The sequence below is a fragment of the Mercenaria mercenaria genome, chromosome 10 (assembly GCF_021730395.1).
Source record: "Mercenaria mercenaria strain notata chromosome 10, MADL_Memer_1, whole genome shotgun sequence".
Classification (NCBI taxonomy): Eukaryota; Metazoa; Mollusca; class Bivalvia; order Venerida; family Veneridae; genus Mercenaria; species Mercenaria mercenaria.
Genome location: NC_069370.1, coordinates 53675483 through 53694958, shown reverse-complemented (window position 1 = coordinate 53694958; position 19476 = coordinate 53675483). Strand labels below are relative to the sequence as shown.

The window sequence follows — 19476 nt, the reverse complement described above, 5'->3', positions numbered from 1 at the left end:
AATTGAATGAGAAACCAGACCATTACAGAAATTTAGCAGGGTAAAGGTTTAGTTTAACTAAATGATAAATAAAGATATGTCATTAATAAAACAAGATGTGACTAACACTTAATAACATGGTGACACAGTCTTCGTTTCTGTTCATATAGTTGTTTGGTTCGTTTGTATTCCAGTTTGTATATGTCACTTTGCTGCCGTCACTCCACTGGAAACGATTGTCAACCTGTATATCATTAAGCCCAATCCAAAACCCATCCCAGCTGTGGGTACCTGCAATATCATTTTATTACGTAGGATTTTATATTCATCGTTATCAATATTTTTGCTATACCCGACCACTGGTTGTGATGAAAGCTTGGAACTAATTAATGAATCTTTCTCGAGTCCGCTTTCTGAAAGAAAAAAACATCACTTGTGTCATATGAGAAGGCATGGTCGCGTCCCAGTAGAGCTCATACCAACGACCTCCGGGCTGAGATTTTTTAATGTTATTAACCAGGTGCCGTGTAATAACACCTGTTCCAACCTTGATGCGAAGAAAAATAAATCACTACTACACAGTGAGATAATCAGTTAGTATTAAGTATACGAGAAAAGATCATATTAACAGCATATTCATTTAATTAACAATTTCAAAGCATACTGGATAAATACAGTTACTGACGAAATATCCTGATCGCCAAATTGAACACACTGTTTTAAAATGGCAATTCATATAATTTTCTCTGATGAATTTACATTCTTGCAGAATAGAACAGTAACTTTCATGTAACAGATAAAATATTTAAAGTGTTATGGTACAGTGATGTTATATGAATACAAATTTATGTTGATTATAAAACAGAATCATGGAGAAGAATCTCAGAGTGTAACTAAATCACTGGCCGTGTTTTTCAAGATTTGCCTGAAAAAAGCTTAACAAATGCTGGAGAATTGGTTTTTGGTGTCTAAACTCAATTCCGAATAGAGTCTCTCAAGAGCTCTACAGAACTTATGTTCATTGTTTCATAAAGCGACCGTAAATAAAACTTCACTTTTTATGTATTTGCTACCTTGGTTCTTGGTTTATTTTCCTAACTCTAACTGAGAGAACTTTTATTACGCTATTATATGAAATGGGCATTCACCTTTAGGTAAGTTACCGGCGATGAAGTTGTTTTCATTTCTATCGAAAATGCTGACCAGTTTTGCTCCCATCCTACCACACGAGGTCTGTGCTGCTGCCTGGGTTCCACCTCTTCTTATCACCCTGTAGCAACTGTTTCTGAACGGTAACCAGTAACGTGGACAGCCGAGAACCATACCAGCTAAAATATGTTGGAAAGGTTAAAAAAAGCTCTAAATCTTTAGTCTTATTGAAAAGATGAATAGGCCAAATACGTCAAAGAAAGTAAGCTTATATGTATCAGTGGTAGCACGACTACTTTCCGCTCGATGTCATAGTTATTTTCGACTCCATAGTAGATATTCATATATCTCGAGGTGGACATTTTTTAATATCACCCTCTCAGGAATGCAATATTTATATAATGTTTCTGTAGATTATATTTGGCAGATTATGAATTGATAATGTTCAAAGTCTATCAAAATGATGTTAAAGTGTTATTAGTGGCTTGGTTTGTTGTTCTTTTATAAAACAATATTAACAGACAGATAAATACGTACCAAGCCAAACATCAGACTTGCAGGCATATCAATTATAAAATTTAAAACATAATTATACTGTGAAGGGGAAAAAAAAAATATTAATTCATATAACTGATATATACATTGTATAACATTTCAATATTAGCCTACCAGGGATTTTGACTGTTGGTGTTGTTTGTACTGTAGTCCTCGGAACATTTCCTGTAATTAAATTCAGATGTGTATGGGTAACTGTTAATTTTCATATATACATTTTAGTTATTAAGATTTGAAAATCATACAGATGATTCGAAAGAAAATATACAATGCTGGACTTAAATATGGTCATGTATCTTGTTCGTTACGAATTCAAGCAAGGTAAGGTTTATTAAACAAAAGCTTTTCGGTCGATGTTTCCGAGTGTTCATAACCATATGTTATCATTTAGATATCAATGGGTATTTTTAATAAAATGTTGATATAAAAAATAAATATCCCAACAAACCTTGTTTTTCACAAATGTATCCATTTCTGGTCGTACAATCCACATCATCCCAGAGTGCACTTTGCGTGAACATTGCAACACAATCTTGACCTTGACCTAGAGCATGGCCGGATGGTTGACCTAAATTAACGCAAATATATTAGGAAAATTAGTATTATTCTACATTCTGTAAAACGATGGGTACCCTGAAAATCTCTGACAAAAGATGAAAGATATTTCATAGAAGATAATAGTAAATACGTATAATTATATTGTCTAATGTGAACTCGTCATATAGATACATTTGCATGGTGTAACTGGTCACTGACAACATACAGCATCGAACACGAAAATTCCATGATCACAATGAACTGTATAACAGAACCAAACGGAAATTTTACTATTGCTTTTGTGACAGTTTTCTTATTATTTCTCAGACTGAATGCTATGAGCAAAATTGTACTTTAATGAGCTCACATTCTCTTGCTGAAACAGTTTAACAATACAAACATTTCCGATATTACACAGTTTTTTTTTGTTCTGTGTACTTATAGGAGTAGTGAGTGAGTTGGGTTTTACGGCGAATCGACACAAAACGGTCACATATCGCCGAGACTTATAGGGGTAAACTTATAGGAGTAAAGTTAATATTGCGGTTGTAAATGTATATACTGTGGATGTATAAAAACGTTTAAGATATAAACTGACCTGGTGCCCAGTTAAAGAAGGCAAAGGGTTTTCCGTTGATCCATTTCCATCCCCCTTCTGAACCCCTGTCATTGGCGCCCGTCCATACGGCTAATGAGTTCATTGACTGCATCCGAGCTATAAACACAGAAAACTGCATGGCATGTAAATAGCTACAAAACCAAGTAAAAAAGCTCAGAAAAAGGCAAATATATAAATTACCATTACCAAGTTTCTGCGCGTTCTTTTATCAGAATCGGGCTTTTCTTTATTATGTTTTATTCTATGCTTCCAATGGATCTTTTTACAGGGTTTATTAGATGGATTCGAACTGTCAAAACTGTTTGGTTTTTAATATCTTTTTACTGACTCTGTTGACATTTTTACTCCAGTCAGAGAACCCTACATTTACCTCTTTTTTTTCAAAAGAAGTTTTATCTTTCTGAGTAGACTTATTATTAGTTACAAAGTGTTTTTTTCTTTTATGGATGGAATACATGTACCTTAGATGTTAATGGTTTAGCTTTATCAGAAAGAAAATTAAGATCTATCATATTTTACTCAGATGCTACCTACCTGCCAGATAGTTGATTTCCTGACTTGATTCGATTGAGACTAGCTGTCCTCTATAAGCCCTACACTGAGTTAATGCATCAAGCCATGACAAGGGTTGGTCAACAAACATGTAGCAATAAGCGGTGAGTGGATTTGATTCCCAACCAGGCCCACATTTAATCGTCCAGTCAGCTGTAATACATAGGAAAATATCACTAAAAATAATTATGGATCATTCCCTGTTCGTTTTCGGTATTTTGTCCGTGCAATCACGCATTCTTTATATGTCATTCCTGCGTTTTTCCACCGTAACAGAAAATTGATTTACGTAATCGGAAAATGCTCTTAATGCGTAAACAAACGGAAAATACGTAATCGAACGGAAAATGTGAACGGAAAATACGGAAAATGCGTAATCGAACAGAAAATACGTAATCGAACGGAAAATGCGAACGGAAAATGCATAATAGAACATAAAATACGTAATCGAACGAAAATCCATAATCGAACGGAAAATGCGCAATCGCACGGAAAATGCGTTATCGAACAGAAAATACGTAATCGAACAGAAAATCCGTAATCGAACGGAAAACACCGATTCTTCACGCGTCCACTGCGGGGTAACAGCTCTAATAATTACTTGTATCGTACTATAGTTTAAGTGATTACTTTTTCTGAACTAACAAAGGTTTATGTTAGTTATATTTGACGAGAACTATTTAAAGCTCAACCATTTATCCCAACGAAAATATGGAGAACTAACATTCAGGAGCAGTTACTATGAGAACCAACATTTAGGAGTAAAAAGAAGAATGGCCAAGTTTAATATAACTTTGAGAATAAGGTGAACTTATCTTGAAGAGTGGTTAGGGATATTTAGCTTTTGAAAACAAGAAAAACGTACCATTAGAAGTGGTTATGGGTCATTCAACTTTAAATCATCTTTACTTTGAGAAATAAATCCTTAGCATAAGGAGAACTTACCTTGAGGAGTAATTTGAAAGAAAACTTGTTTATATTTGAGAAAAAAGAAACTTACCTTGAGGAGTAATTAGGATGAATGGTTGAAGAATTGTTTTGAAGAAGTTATATTTAAGAATAAGGAAAGTTACCTTGAAGAATAGTTTGGAAGAGTTTATATTTGAGATTAAGGAAACACACCTTGAAGAGTACTTCGCATAAACTTGTTTAAGAATACAAAGGACTAACCTTGAGGAGTTGTTGGTGGTAGGCTCGCCAATGGACTCCCTAAAAGCATATTCAAGTAAATAATAAGTACGAACAATGCATGTAGATCTAACAAGACAAAGATATATAACAAAACTTGGACTTCTTTTCAATGTCCTAATTACTCACTGGCCCATGTATGATATAGAAGTTACCTTAAAATGTGTAACTAGAGTTACTTCTTTGCCTTCATTTACCGTGTTTTCAACGCAGTAGCTGTAGTACAGAATAGCTTATCAGCAATAGAACGTTTGTAATCTCAAATTGATATGCGTTTTAATTTGAAATCAAAGGCCTGAAGGGCCTGAGTCGGCTAATGATTGATGTACTGACAGTATAGTCTACCAGTTTCAGTTTGTTTTTAGTTTTTTTCTTAAAATTTCATAACACAGCTCGATATTTACCCAAAATATTATATCCGGATACGATTACACTTTTCTCCAGTTTCAACAATATACTTTACAAATTGTGATGATACGAAGACATTTAGCAGCAATTGGCAGTATCTGACATTGAAGTTTACGGTTAAATTACCTCTTATTTAAATCTTTTCATAAAAAAGTTGTTTCGTTTCATGAAAGCAGCCAAACATAGTGATCTAGGCCTACTTTCGATTTCAAAAACTACAAGAAAATACAATTTAATGTTTCGCCGATTTGTTTATTTCTCGAAAAATAAGAATTAAAATCATTTTTAATATCAGTAGTAACTAAACAAACCAGTAAGAGCTTCTTCTTCCGATAATTTATCCGTTTACTGACTGCAAAATTCAACCCACGCAAAGTTTATAGAAATCATACGATGTGTGTTTACGTTCAATGTGGGAGAATTAAGGCTGATCGGCTATGTTACCTAACGCATCCAGACGATTCAGATTTTGTTTTTAAAAAAGCATTGTGTGCGTTTCTGTAATTTTATATACGTTTTTATACGCTTAGAAATTATTAGACATGCGTATTTGCATTATTTCTATACGTAATTTACGCTAATATGCATCTTATCTGGAGCCCTGTGGAACTATTTTTTGTCTTTCGCTGGATGTTACCCAAGCTTTGTAAGCCTGCGCAATTCTTAAAATGCACATTTATGCTTAATGAGTTACATTCGAGTATTGCACAATTACAAGTCATAAATATGACAGATTACATCGTATATTGGTCATAGCAAAGAGAATTGACACAACTTAACTTCATTCATGCAGTGAACTGTTTGAAGTTTGAGAAATCTAATGGAACTACATCCCTTCACGTGTTATTCGGTCCATTTAGAGAATCGCTGAACAGCAAGGACTCGTCAAAAGGCTTTCAGCCTTTAGCCGACTCAAAAAAATCTTTTTAGTCCTGCTGAGTCAAACGCGAGCACACGATTTTGTAGAAACAAAAGGCACCGACTTTGATAAAGCATATCAATAATATAATTTATAATTCTGGTCGTTTGTTATATACTCGCTCACATCAAGAAAAGGTTGCTAGCATTCATCCAACAATACATACCTGCAGTCATTGAACATATATATTGTGTTCTCGCAGCACAGTTATAATCATTCCATTGTCCATTATTCAGAACAGCACAGTTTTCATGATGTCTATAATTGTTTGGTTCACCTTTACGCCAGTTTGTATATCCAGTCAGCTGTTTTTTTTTTAAATAAAAGTACCCTCTATTTCATCAAGTTTAATTTTATAGGATATAAACTTGAAACTAACTAAATGTTAATATTGTTTTCGTCTTATGGAAAAATATAACACATGTTATTATTAAATATATATTTATAGTCCTTTCCAATGGTCAGGATGTAGTTACATGATCAATGATAAAAAGTCGTATTGACTCAAAGGCGATAGTCTTTACTATTCATTCATTTTCAATGAATATTTCTGTGATCATTTCAAGCAGAGTATGTTAATATATTTTATTCATACCGATTCTTATTCACCATTTGTTAGTTCAAATACTAGTATTGAAAAAAAAGTTTAGGACTTAACCTAAAGAGAGTAGACTTACCGGTATTGTTTCATCATTCCAGACATAAACATTGTTTGTCACACGGTCGTTCAAACCTATCCAGTAATTTATATTTTGTTTCACTTTCCCTGAAAAACGATAAATGATAGAAACATTCCCTGCACCATTAGCTACAGTCTCACGGTCATAGGGGAGCGATGTGCTGAGGTGGCGGCCGCTCCGAAAGTTGTGGGTTCAAACCCTACTGGCATCACAAACACACCTTCTCATTACTACACCAGTACTGGTTTTTCTAGTGTGTCATCAACATAATGTAATGACTTTATATGTTTGCATTATTTCGCCGAATTTATTTATAATAGAAGACTTCACAGTTAACCCTTACCCTGCTAAATTTCTATAATAAACTTGTCCATCTTTCAATTTGGACAGTACTATTAACTGTTAAAAGGGATGCTTAACAAAAAGATACTGACTGAATGGCGAACAGTGCAGATCATGATCAGACTGCACGGATGTGCAGGCTGATCATGATCTACACAGGTCGCAAAGGCAGAATCAATTGTGTCCAGCATGGTAAAGGTTAATAGGTGTAATTTAGCCACAAAATCCGTCATAATGATGATTGACATGCGGGTTCTTTGGATCAGTATATGTAATTATGCTGAGCAAAACCGGATAGTCTGTAAAGTGTGGGCTGCAATGCAAGCGTGTGTCCATGTCATTAACTTAAGAATTACTTTATTGGATATAGCTTGAGAAATTTTCCTGTACACCATAGCTCTTATTTATTGTTCATTACAAATTTATCATATTCTAAAATTATGAAAAGAAACAAAAGCAGCGACTGCTGGTGCCATCGCTCGTCTGCAAGTGCTGGACAATATTTTAGAAAAGAGTTATGGTTCTTGGCCTTCTTACTCATATTAACTGATGCAAAAACAATGGATGAAGTTTCAAAGCTATCGTAAGAATTTAAGAAAATAAACTTTAACCCCCTCCCCAAAGAAATACCGATTTTCTAAGTTAAAAAGAACCAATTTTCTGACAAAATGCAAGAGAGAGTAATGTTTCTTAATCTACATATTAATCTTATGATAATAAATAAGTGTACAAAGTTTCAAAGCTATAGCTCTTATAGAATTCAAGAAAAGTGGACCTAAAAAAGATTTGCAAATTTTCTGAGTGCATAAAGCGCCATAATTAAGAAGACAAAATCCATATCAGATTTATGGCCCTTGACCTAAATACTCGCCTAATAATGATAAACAAGTCTACAAAGTTTCAAAGCAAGTGTTCCTATAGTATTTACGTAAAGTGGAGCTAAACAAACATTCTAACCAAGAAATTCATATTTTCTAAGTATAAAAAGGGCAATAATTCTGGCAAAATGCAGTTTAGTGTTATGTTTCTTTGTCTACTTACTCAATAAGTGTACGAAGTTTCAAAACTGTAGCTCCTATAGTGTTTGGGGAAAAAGCGGACCTAAACAAAACAATTAACCAAGAAAATCCACTTTTTAAGTACAAAAAGGGCCGTAATTCTGACAAAATGCTTTATAGAGTTATGGTTCTTGGCCTACATATTTGTATAATGATAATAAATAAGTTTCAAAGCTGTAACTTTTACAATTTTTGAGAAAAGTTGGAACTAAACAAAAAAATAAACAAAACCGACGCCGACATCGACACCGACGCCGACAATAGAAGCTCGTTTAATTTTTTTTTTCAAAAATCAGACGAGCGACTCTCTGACACTTGTAGCTAAACATTCGTATGATAAACTGAAGACGAAACTGAAGAATTCTATACAATAATACATATGATATGTAATAAAAGCAAATAACATATAATTCATGGAATGATATTCTTTAAAAGGCACGCATTTTTTTTGGCGCAGATTGATATAATTATTAGTGATATCGCCCTTTAAGTCAAATATACTCTTTGTTCTGATTTAATTATTACACAGTTGCGCTGTTTTAAACAGTGAAATGGTACAATTTACAAACTCATTCATAACTGCTGCGCTGATTTTAAACCGTTTACAAAGTCTTGCACAATCGCTGTGCTTATGATAGCTGTAACACCTATTTCACCATTGCAATGATATCGTTCATAAAGTCATGCACAATCGCTGCGCTTATTTTACAAAGCAATTCATAACTGTAACACCGATTTTACCATTGCAATGATATCGTTTACAAAGTCATGCACAATCGCTGCGCTTATTTTACAAAGCCATTCATAACTGTAACACCTATTTTACCATTGCAATGATATCGTTCACAAAGTCATGCACAATCGCTGTGCTTATGATAGCTGTAACACCTATTTCACCATTGCAATGATATCGTTCACAAAGTCATGCACAATCGCTGCGCTTATTTTACAAAGCCATTCATAACTGTAACACCTATTTTACCATTGCAATGATATCGTTTACAAAGTCATGCACAATCGCTGCGCTTATTTTACAATACAATTCATAACTGTATCACCGATTTTACCATTGCAATGATATCGTTCACAAAGTCATGCACAATCTCTGTGCTTATTTTACAAAGCCATTCATAATTGTAACACCGATTTTACCATTGCAATGATATCGTACAATCGCTGCGCTTATTTTACAAAGCAATTCACAACTGTAACACCTATTTTACCATTGCAATGATATCATTTACAAAGTCATGCACAATCGCTGTGCTTATTTTACAAAGCCATTCATAACTGTAACACCTATTTTACCATTGCAATGATATCGTTCACAAAGTCATGCACAATCGCTGCGCTTATTTTACAAAGCAATTCATAACTGTAACACCGATTTTGCCATTGCAATGATATCGTTCACAAAGACATGCACAATCGCTGCGCTTATTTTACAAAGCCATTCATAACTGTAACATCGATTTTACCATTGCAATGATATCGTTCACAAAGTCATGCACAATCTCTGTGCTTATTCTACAAAGCCATTCATAACTGATATCGTTCACAAAGTCATGCACAATCTCTGTGCTTATTTTACAAAGCCATTCATAACTGTAACACCGATTTTACCATTGCAATATCGTTCACAAAGACATGCACAATCGCTGTGCTTATTTTACAATACAATTCATAACTGTAACACCTATTTTACCATTGCAATGATATCGTTCACAAAGTCATGCACAATCTCTGTGCTTATTTTACAAAGCCATTCATAACTGTAACACCTATTTTACCATTGCAATGATATCGTTCACAAAGTCATGCACAATCGCTGCGCTTATTTTACAAAGCCATTCATAACTGTAACACCGATTTTACCATTGCAATGATATCGTTCACAAAGTCATGCACAATCGCTGTGCTTATTTTACAAAGCCATTCATAACTGTAACACCGATTTTACCATTGCAATGATATCGTTCACAAAGTCATGCACAATCGTTGCGCTTATTTTACAAAGCCATTCATAACTGTAACACTGATTTTACCATTGCAATGATATCGTTCACAAAGGCATGCTTAACCGCTGCGCTGATTTAATCAAAGCAATAATATCATTTACAAAGCTATGCGCACATTTTGCAGCAATGATTTTTAATAACTGAAATGATACCGTTTACAAATCCCTGCATATTTGCTGCGGTGATTTTTGCTAGATCTGCTCCTTGTGTCTTCTGACAATCGCTCCTTGCTTGTGCATATGGTAGTGCCCGATCACTAACTTTAAAACACCATTGTTGAAACTGTTTCCAGTCCGCAGGACATCCAAACTGTGCTGAATTAATAATACGTAGTACATTTTTTGTATATATATTTAATTATACCATAAAGTGTTTAACATAACATGACATATGTTAAAAAATAAAAGAAAAGTCTCCTACTTAAATGGGGTATTTGTCACATTTAATGCCATATTTTACTTTTTGTGATCGAAGGACTGTCTCACTGGCAGACGGACGGACGGACAGACAGGGCTTTGGGTGAACATAAGCCCCTCCTGTAAAACATCAGCAGGAGACAAAATGTAATATAATATTTTCATCAATGCCCCAGAAAGTAAACCATTTCTTATAAGTGTGTGCTAACATGAGAAGTAATACTTAACCTATACCAATATTACATATGAAATTATTGCAAAATATTTATGGCTGTTGTCTATGCCAGTTTCCAGTTTGAAATGTGAAAATATTATTATTGTCATCGTGTTTCTAGAAAACTGGTCTAAGTTTATTTAATGTTATATTGCAGAAAAAATGACTGTATGAAAATTACTGGAAAAAAATATAATGTAATGAATTTTTATCTATGATAGCTTAAAGTATGTATTATATTGACAGGAAGAGAAACATAAAGAGTAGAACATACGTCTTGGTGTTCTAGGAGGTATGGTCACATTACGACCCATTGGTATCTTACATATGAAAGGATAGGCACGCTGGCAGGCCACTGTTGTTCTCCACAACCCGCTTGCGTCATCTGGAAACGTATATAGTAATCACATATGTAAACAACTTATCTACTATTGTTACTGTGTTATTCCTATACTCTCAAGTAAGTTCAGAAATTATAACTGAATTAAAATTGATGATCAAAGTAAGTATTATGTTACCAATATAAGGAAAATATCATTTTATATTCATTTCAGTGCTATCAAAAATGTGTATGTTGGTATTTGAGCTTTAACTTCACTCCTCACAATATGAACATACGATAAATTATATCATAATCATAACTAGAGCTGCTTTTGAGAAAAGCGTATGTCTCCCACAACTGTAATCATCTGAAAAGTAGTACAAGATCGAATGAGAAATGATCGAGCGTAAACCCTACTACCTATATATTCTTAATTCCCAATCAAACTTTCAGTGCTCTGATTATAAAAAACAACCCAATCAGACTTTCAGTGCTTTGATACAACCCAAAAAGGCGCATGTCTCCCACAACCGCCTAATCATCTGAATAGTATAAGATCGGATGAGGAATGTTCGAGCGTAAACCCTACTACCTATATATTCTTAATTCCCAATCATATTTTCAGTGCTTTGATTGTCAAAAACAATGTTTCAAGGGCCATAATTCCGAAGTGTCTGGGTCGATTTGGCTAGTTATCGAACTTGGCCGAGAAGTTATTGGCAAACACATTTTATTCAAGTTTGGTGAATATCTTATGAGAAATGTTCGACTTAGAGTGCGGACAATATTTGTGACCAACAGACAGACAGACAGAAAAAATAGGAGTAAATCAATTTCTCCCATCACACAGTTGTGTTGGAGACATAAAAATGAAAAGATTGATAAGAAAAATGTTTTCGAGCAGCAAAATTTACTTCGATATTTGGTCAACACTTCCAGAAGTTATTTGTTATGAGTAAGTATTGTATATTTTTCTTTTCTATACTTACTTGTACGTACGTAAACGCAATCCTTCCTGTTCTTTGTATTAGTGGGGGTATTGTGTGGTGCTGCCCAATGTTTGAATGTTATAGTGGAACCATCCGCCCATTTATATTGTCCGTCAGTTGGATGCTTATCTACAATAAGCGCAGACATTCGTTTAAATAAAAGTCTCATGTACCGATATTAACCCAGGGAATCAGCCTCACAGCTTCATAACTTAAAGTCTTTGAGGGAAGATCATTACAATCACACATAGAAATCACTGAATGCTTATTCAAGAAAACGTTACATCGACATTACTTAGGTTCCAATTATATCAATGAAAACGATTAAAAGAATAATGAGTACTGATACCCTAGAGACAATACTTATATAATACAACGATGTTATGTCCATAATAAACATATTTCGTACCAGAAGCTCCAATCCAAAAGTTGGTGACACCACTGTCTCTGAGCTCATCAAGGTAACTGATCAAGAAAAACTCATCGCTGTCCCTGTAGCAAAAAGAACATTACTGGTAGGTTTTACAAACACTTCTCGATTATTTCTTTTCTGATTTTTGCAAGAATCAAAATAATTCAATTTATCGTTGCAAAGATTTCTTGTGTTGGATATGTCATTGTATTATATTATTATTATTATACCACATTTACATAGCACTCTTTTCATGCACATGTACACGTTCAAAAGTGCTTCACAGAAAAATTGCAAAAATACAAACAAATACGCAAACAAAAATAATGTATTCCATATTAACAAAAATCATAAATGTAAAACGTATAGATTAAACAAGATAAACATACATACATATTTAAAAGTATTTAAGTGACCCTAGGACAAAATACTGTTCTACGCTGTTTAATGAAGAAGAAAAAAAAGTTATATGATTGCGACGGGGCGTCGTAGTGATGACGCGAGCTGCCGTGTTCTCGACATGTTGCAACTTGTTAAATGTGCTGTTTGGAATACCACTTAACAAGGCATTACAGTAGTCTAACCGTGAAGTAACCACGCTGTTGATAAGGTCTTTGTGGCATCATTGGTAAGATATCATCTGATGTGACCTATTCTACGAAGTTGTGCATATCCAGCCCGGCACACAGAGTTGACTTGTTGTTCCATATCCATATTGTTGTCAAGTACTGCACCAAGATTACTTACAAATTTTGTGGATTTTATCACATAGTCACCGACCTTCACAGAGACGTCATCAATGTACTTGAAGTTACGCTTTGATGTGAATTGCATTACCTCCGTTTTATCAGCATTGAGCTTCAGCATGTTGCAATGCATCCACGAGACAATTTCAGCCAGACAGCTCTCAATGCGGCGCAAAGCCTCACTTCTAGCCACAGCCTCTATAGGCTTAAAGGATAGGTATAATTGAGAGTCATCGGCGTAGAAATGATGAAGAAGTCCATGACGTCTGCATATGGCACCCACGGGTTTAGTGTACATGATATCGTTGTCTGGACCAAGCACTGATCCCTGGGGCACAATTTCATCAACATAGGCGTCGACAACTCACCGTCAACGCACACAGTTTGATACCGGTCACTACGATATGATGACATCCATGCAAGTGCTTTGTCTGTTACTCCAAAATGATGTTCGAGTCGGTGTAACAGTGTTTGGTGGTCAATCGTGTCGAAAGCTGCAAACAGGTCGAGTAGCACGAGGACTGTTACAGAATTTTGGTCGAGAGATGTGAGGATGTCATTCTGTACCTTTATCAAAAGAAAATAGGTAAGGGTAAAATTCGCGGAAGCACAGAGCACCAAAACCACAGCCCAGAGCCACGCATTTGCATAGTAGGCCCACAACAAAGAGAAGCTGTAATGGAAAAATATTTCAGACGGGTTGCTTCAAACATCCAAGCCGACTCAGTTGAATGAAACTTTCTGTAAGCAGACTGCAGTCCCTCATGTAGCTTATTTTCACTCAAGTGCCGCTCAAGACGCGTATCTACTACCTTTTCTAAGATTTTTGAAATAAAAGGGAGGTTAGACACAGGCTTGTAGTTTTTGAGAATGTTTGGTTCAAGACCTGGTTTCTTAAGCAGGGGTCTTATCCTAACCTTTTAAACTCTTTTGTTACATAACCTAATTCCATCGATGTATTTATGATGTTTGTTATCAACGGCAAGAGCTCATCGAGACATTTCTTCAAAAGCCATGTTGGTAAAGGGTCAAGTTCATAGGATTTGTTTGGAGATTTTTGTATGATTTGTTTTACCTCTCCTATCGTTGTAGGAGCCAAATCAATAAGACAGTTTGCTACTTCCTGGTGTTCTGAACAATGCAAGTCTACTGAATCACAATCAGTTTGGCTGTGCGAAATAATGTCATTCCTAATGTTTTCAATTTTCTCGATGAAAAAGTCACTAAACTTCTGCGCAAGTTCCCTTGATGATGAGGTAGAGGGATGGGAAATATCATGGCTGTCTCGTAGTAGATTTTTGGTTATCTTGGCCAAACTTTTGTGGTCAGTGCCACATGACTTCACCATCTCGGAGAAGTAGTCGGTTCGGGCCTGAATTAGGAATTTATTCATGGTAGCACATTGGTCCCTATAAAGTAGATGGTCGATTGTTAGTTTAGATTTACGTCATTTCCGCTCAAGCTTACGTTTCAAGTGTTTAGCCTCATGAATTTCGTCTGTGAACCACGGACAGCTTGGTCGATGAACGATAGTTTTTGTGCGTAAGGGATCATTTTTATCTACCAGTAAGGATAATCCTTCTGAATATGCATTTACTAGCTGATCCACGCCTGTGCCTTCTGGAAACGTATTTAGTGCAAGGGACGCAGAGATGTCTTGTTTGAACGGCTTTACGTCAATACAGCGTAATTTCCGAAAAGAAGCTGGCTTCCGTATCGGAGCTGGTTTTCTGGCACAGGCGTTGAAGTGAATTGCATTGTGATCCTGTGACATATTACCAGTATTGTCACAAAGACATTGATCGGTGACCTCGACACATGATATTATTTTGCTGTCGCTCCTGGTTATTACAACATCTAATGTATGACTGCGGGCATGGGTTGGTCCGTTCACATGTTGATGCATACCACATGACTGATGTGGTACACTGAAGTACACTTTTAAATCTCACAGCATCTCGGTCTGATGGAATATCGAGATGGGAATTCATGTCTCCCACAATGATGATGTCTTTATCAACTGTAGCATACCTGCCCAAGAAAGTCTATATATCACTGCTACTCGTGCAAAAAATCCATTGATACTCAGATTACAATCCATGTATTCAAATTTTTTAAAATCTTTGTCACGACTAGATTCAACAACACGAAGAGTAAATGCAGATTTATGTATGAGAGCCACACCCACTCCACGGTTGCCGCTGCACCGTGCAACATTTTGAATTGAATGTCCATTCGGTACAAGTCCGCCAATACACGTTTTATCCAGAGTAGTTCCGAGCCAAGTCTCAGTGAGTGCTACCAAATCAAAATCATTTGAAACTATATAATCACACAGAGAAATTGTCTTATTTTTTTTATCTTGAGTTGAAACTGCATACACGAATTTTCTTCTCACTTCTTCCTGTTGTAATTGCTTCACATCTAATTTTGGTAACATGTTTAGTATTTTGCTGATGAATTTCAAGATTTTGGCTATCCATACAATTTGAACTGTTTATACAGATTTCATTTCGTGGTCATTTTGTGATTGCTTCAGGCAGTACTGACAATTTTTCTGGTCCCTTGGGATCCCGATGTCTTTTTAATGTACATTTTTATACATAACAGAATTCCGCTAGGAGGCGTGAGACGTGTTGCATGATTCATTATCTCTCATGAACATACTTAATGAGCCCGAGTCTGTTATCATATCGCTTTTTTACAATTCATACTTCCGACGGATCTTATTATTGATTTAACTGACTATCAAAACAGAAGTTTTTAAGTGACATTTTGCGGCAGTTAATAATGCCTTTGCGACCAGTGTAGACCAAGACCAGCCTGCAGGCTGGTCTTGGTCTGCACTGTTCGCTATTCGATCAGTAAAATTTCAGTGAACATCCCTTCCAATAATTATTGGTACTGCCCAAATTGAATGATGTTGGTACTGCCCAAATTGAATGATGGACCAGTCCATTTTAGAAATTAGGCAGGCCAAAGGTTAAATGACATTTGAAGGCACCAGACTTGGCCACAGTATAGTAATACTACCTCAACTACAGGAACAGAAAAATCTAAACGTCGTTATGGCAAGATATAATGATATAATCTCCTTTAGTATTTCAACAAATAAAAGAATACCTTGCTATTTTTAAAAGTGTTGCCCCTTGTTGCTTACAGAAGTTCACAGCTGCGTTGAAATTCAGTTTGTATTGAGCGTTAAATTGCCAGCAATTACCCCGATGACCTACCCAGCCAGGCAGACATACACCTGAGAATGTACAGATGAGATACAAATACATGTACGGGTATATATGCCAACAAGCGTAATACTTTTGTTTTGAATAAACAAAAAGGAACAATTTGTTATTATGCTAAAATACTTGGTTATCGCTTCTTATCAAGTCCACTTTCTCGACCTGCAGGATCGCCGGATAGATCATGGACCTGTTTCACGTAGCCTACTTAAAGCTCTTTTAACTAAATGAAAAATCTTGTAGTTGTCAGGGGTAGTTTTCAAAGTAAAATCTTATCGTAATACACGCTCTCAAAAGCGAGCCAGCATCACATCCATTATAATTGACCGGCTTCATTCTAACATAATGCGGCCATCTAATGATACATGTACTTTACTGCGGTCAAGCTACTGTTATACCCGTAAAATGATATTAGCCTCACACTAACCTTCTGGTTTCCGGCAGACAAAAGGTCTGTTGACTCTACAACTTGATGGATTCCATGCGGTCTTTGTGGGTAGAGAATTAGAAACAACTGCACATGTATTGTTTAGATTTGCCCTGAAAAAAAAAATCAATAATTTCAAAGAAAAAAAAACAAACAAAAAACATGAGTGTATGCAATCGTCAAAAGCAGATATGGACTTGCTTTATTTACAGTCTTAAGTTAAGTCTTGGTAGCACTACAGATGCTAACTAAACGTTACGCTGGTCTAATTTGGCAAAGCAATCTTAAACTAGATGAGACAGCAATCAAAGGGACATTTTGCTGAAATAGTTCTTACCTGTTGACGTGTGGTGTACCATGCCAGTAGTTTGTGGTTAAAGCGGTGTTATTTGTCCACATCCATTGGGCTTGATTCCCAACCTATAATAGGAAATATAAAAGTAATTATAATGCTATGCCAGTCAAAGTCAAACATTTATTCCTGGAACAAATAGCGCACCTCATAAACGTGTGATTACCTACCCAGTTACTTACAAAGGGGTATCTCTGTCAGATTTTATGGAATACATAATTGATATACAAAAGCTAACGCTATTGACCCTTCCACACGAAGAGATGCATTTATGAATTCTATAAAATGTGTTCATAATCAAATATATATTTCGATTCTTTGGCTAGTCATATATTCTTCATAGTAAATTGATAGAAGACCTTGTGTCTGAAATTATTCGTCCCCCATCCCCTCAGAGTCACGTGGAGAAGCTGGCAAACTGCCTGCGGTAACTTAACTGAAATGCTGCTGAAAAGGGAGCTAAACCAATCCGCAACCTCACCCACAAAAAATGAAGTAAAAAAAAGAAATTAAGCAATTATTTCAAATGAGCTGGCTCTTTATCATTTCTTTTTCTTTGATTTAATAAATTATGTAAGAAGATTTCTTGGAAGCATAGAATGCAACCAATCCAAATCAAAGGCCTGAATGGCCTGAGTCGGCTAATGATTGATGTACTGACAGTATAGTCTACCAGTTTCAGTTTGTTTTTAGTTTTTTTCTTAAAATTTCATAACACAGCTCGATATTTACCCAAAATATTATATCCGGATACGATTACACTTTTCTCCAGTTTCAACAATATATTTTACAAATTGTGATGATACGAAGACATTTAGCAGCAATTGGCAGTATCTGACATTGAAGTTTACGGTTAAATTACCTCTTATTTAAATCTTTTCATAAAAAAAGTTGTTTCGTTTCGCCAAACATAGACGATCTACTTTCGATTTCAAAAACTACAAGAAAATACAATTTAATGTTTCGCCGATTTGTTTATTTCTCGAAAAATAAGAATTAAAATCATTTTTAATATCAATTGTAACTAAACAAACCAGTAAGAGCTTCTTCTTCCGATAATTTATCCGTTTACTGACTGCAAAATTCAACCCACGCAAAGTTTATAGAAATCATACGATGCGTGTTTACGTCCAATGTGGGAGAATTAAGGCTGATCGGCTATGTTACCTAACGCATCCAGACGATTCAGATTTTGTTTTTAAAAAAGCATTGTGTGCGTTTCTGTAATTTTATATACGTTTTTATACGCTTAGAAATTATTAGACATGCGTATTTGCATTATTTCTATACGTAATTTACGCTAATACGCATCTTATCTGGAGCCCTGCTGGAACTATTTTTTGTCTTTCGCTGGATGTTACCCAAGCTTTGTAAGCCTGCGCAATTCTTAAAATGCACATTTATGCTTAATGAGTTACATTCGAGAATTGCACAATTACAAGTCATAAATATGACAGATTACATCGTATATTGGTCATAGCAAAGGGAATTGACACAACTTAACTTCATTCATGCAGTGAACTGTTTGAAATTTGAGAAATCTAATGGAACTACATCCCTTCACATGTTATTCGGTCCATTTAGAGAATCGTTGGATAGCAAGGACTCGTCAAAAGGCTTTCAGCCTTTAGCCGACTCAAAAATAACGGACTTGGTTTTGTTGAGTCTGTTCTTGAGAGGTAGTCGAAAGTGCAGCACAAATTATGCCCCCTAGTATTGGCTTAAGCGGAACTCTGTGACCCAAGAACATTGCATGGACTCCATGATCCCAAAAGACCAGAAAATATAACAATACTGAAACAAAGCACGGAGAGACATTTACGGCCGCCACACGGCACTTAAAAAGTGTTGTTGCAATAGTTGATAAAATCTGTAAGAAGATCCTTGGATCAAACAACAATTATTATCGGCTAACAGACTGTACATAGTGACAAGTTCGGAACCCTGTAATAGATGTACCTTCTGTGTATAAAGCCCTATCCACAGTGGTTGTTTGATGTTGACGGCGAAGTCATGCATGCTTATCTCGTCATTCAAATTGTCTATCGTTACCATGGCAGCTCCATCATGACTGCACTGATGTCTGTTTAGGAAAAGTATTAACACAACGTTATATAAGCCCTCTAAAATGAGGTTTGAAAACAACTCTAAAATGGTCTACTTTTTGACTTGACGTCTGCTGAGTGAAATTTGGATTATTCATTACAACCCTATACAATCCAGAACCGTGCTTTGAACAATACAACAATCTACTAACAGGAAATTTGCAGATGGTACAGCCTGAAGAGTTTGGACTTATACCAAACAACCCACCATATGAAATGCACTGATCCTAAGATTTATTAACGAAACAAT

At 35.6% G+C, this 19476-nt stretch overlaps 1 protein-coding gene across 1 annotated transcript in view; it reads right to left on the bottom strand.

Moving 5' to 3' along the window:
• LOC123560727 (macrophage mannose receptor 1-like) overlaps window positions 1-19476 on the bottom strand; it is a 47678-nt gene that overhangs the window by 19170 nt on the left and 9032 nt on the right. Inside the window, exons 6-22 of the mRNA XM_053553111.1 lie at window positions 19081-19204; window positions 17107-17189; window positions 16770-16882; window positions 16227-16356; window positions 12355-12437; window positions 11946-12074; window positions 10909-11019; window positions 10157-10318; window positions 6584-6672; window positions 6073-6211; window positions 4562-4600; window positions 3374-3544; window positions 2819-2935; window positions 2132-2251; window positions 1798-1848; window positions 1128-1307; window positions 107-270 (exon numbers count right to left, since the gene is read on the bottom strand). Coding sequence (XP_053409086.1) covers window positions 107-270; window positions 1128-1307; window positions 1798-1848; window positions 2132-2251; window positions 2819-2935; window positions 3374-3544; window positions 4562-4600; window positions 6073-6211; window positions 6584-6672; window positions 10157-10318; window positions 10909-11019; window positions 11946-12074; window positions 12355-12437; window positions 16227-16356; window positions 16770-16882; window positions 17107-17189; window positions 19081-19204 — 2005 coding nt within the window. The remainder of the gene's footprint in view (window positions 1-106; window positions 271-1127; window positions 1308-1797; window positions 1849-2131; window positions 2252-2818; window positions 2936-3373; window positions 3545-4561; window positions 4601-6072; window positions 6212-6583; window positions 6673-10156; window positions 10319-10908; window positions 11020-11945; window positions 12075-12354; window positions 12438-16226; window positions 16357-16769; window positions 16883-17106; window positions 17190-19080; window positions 19205-19476) is intronic.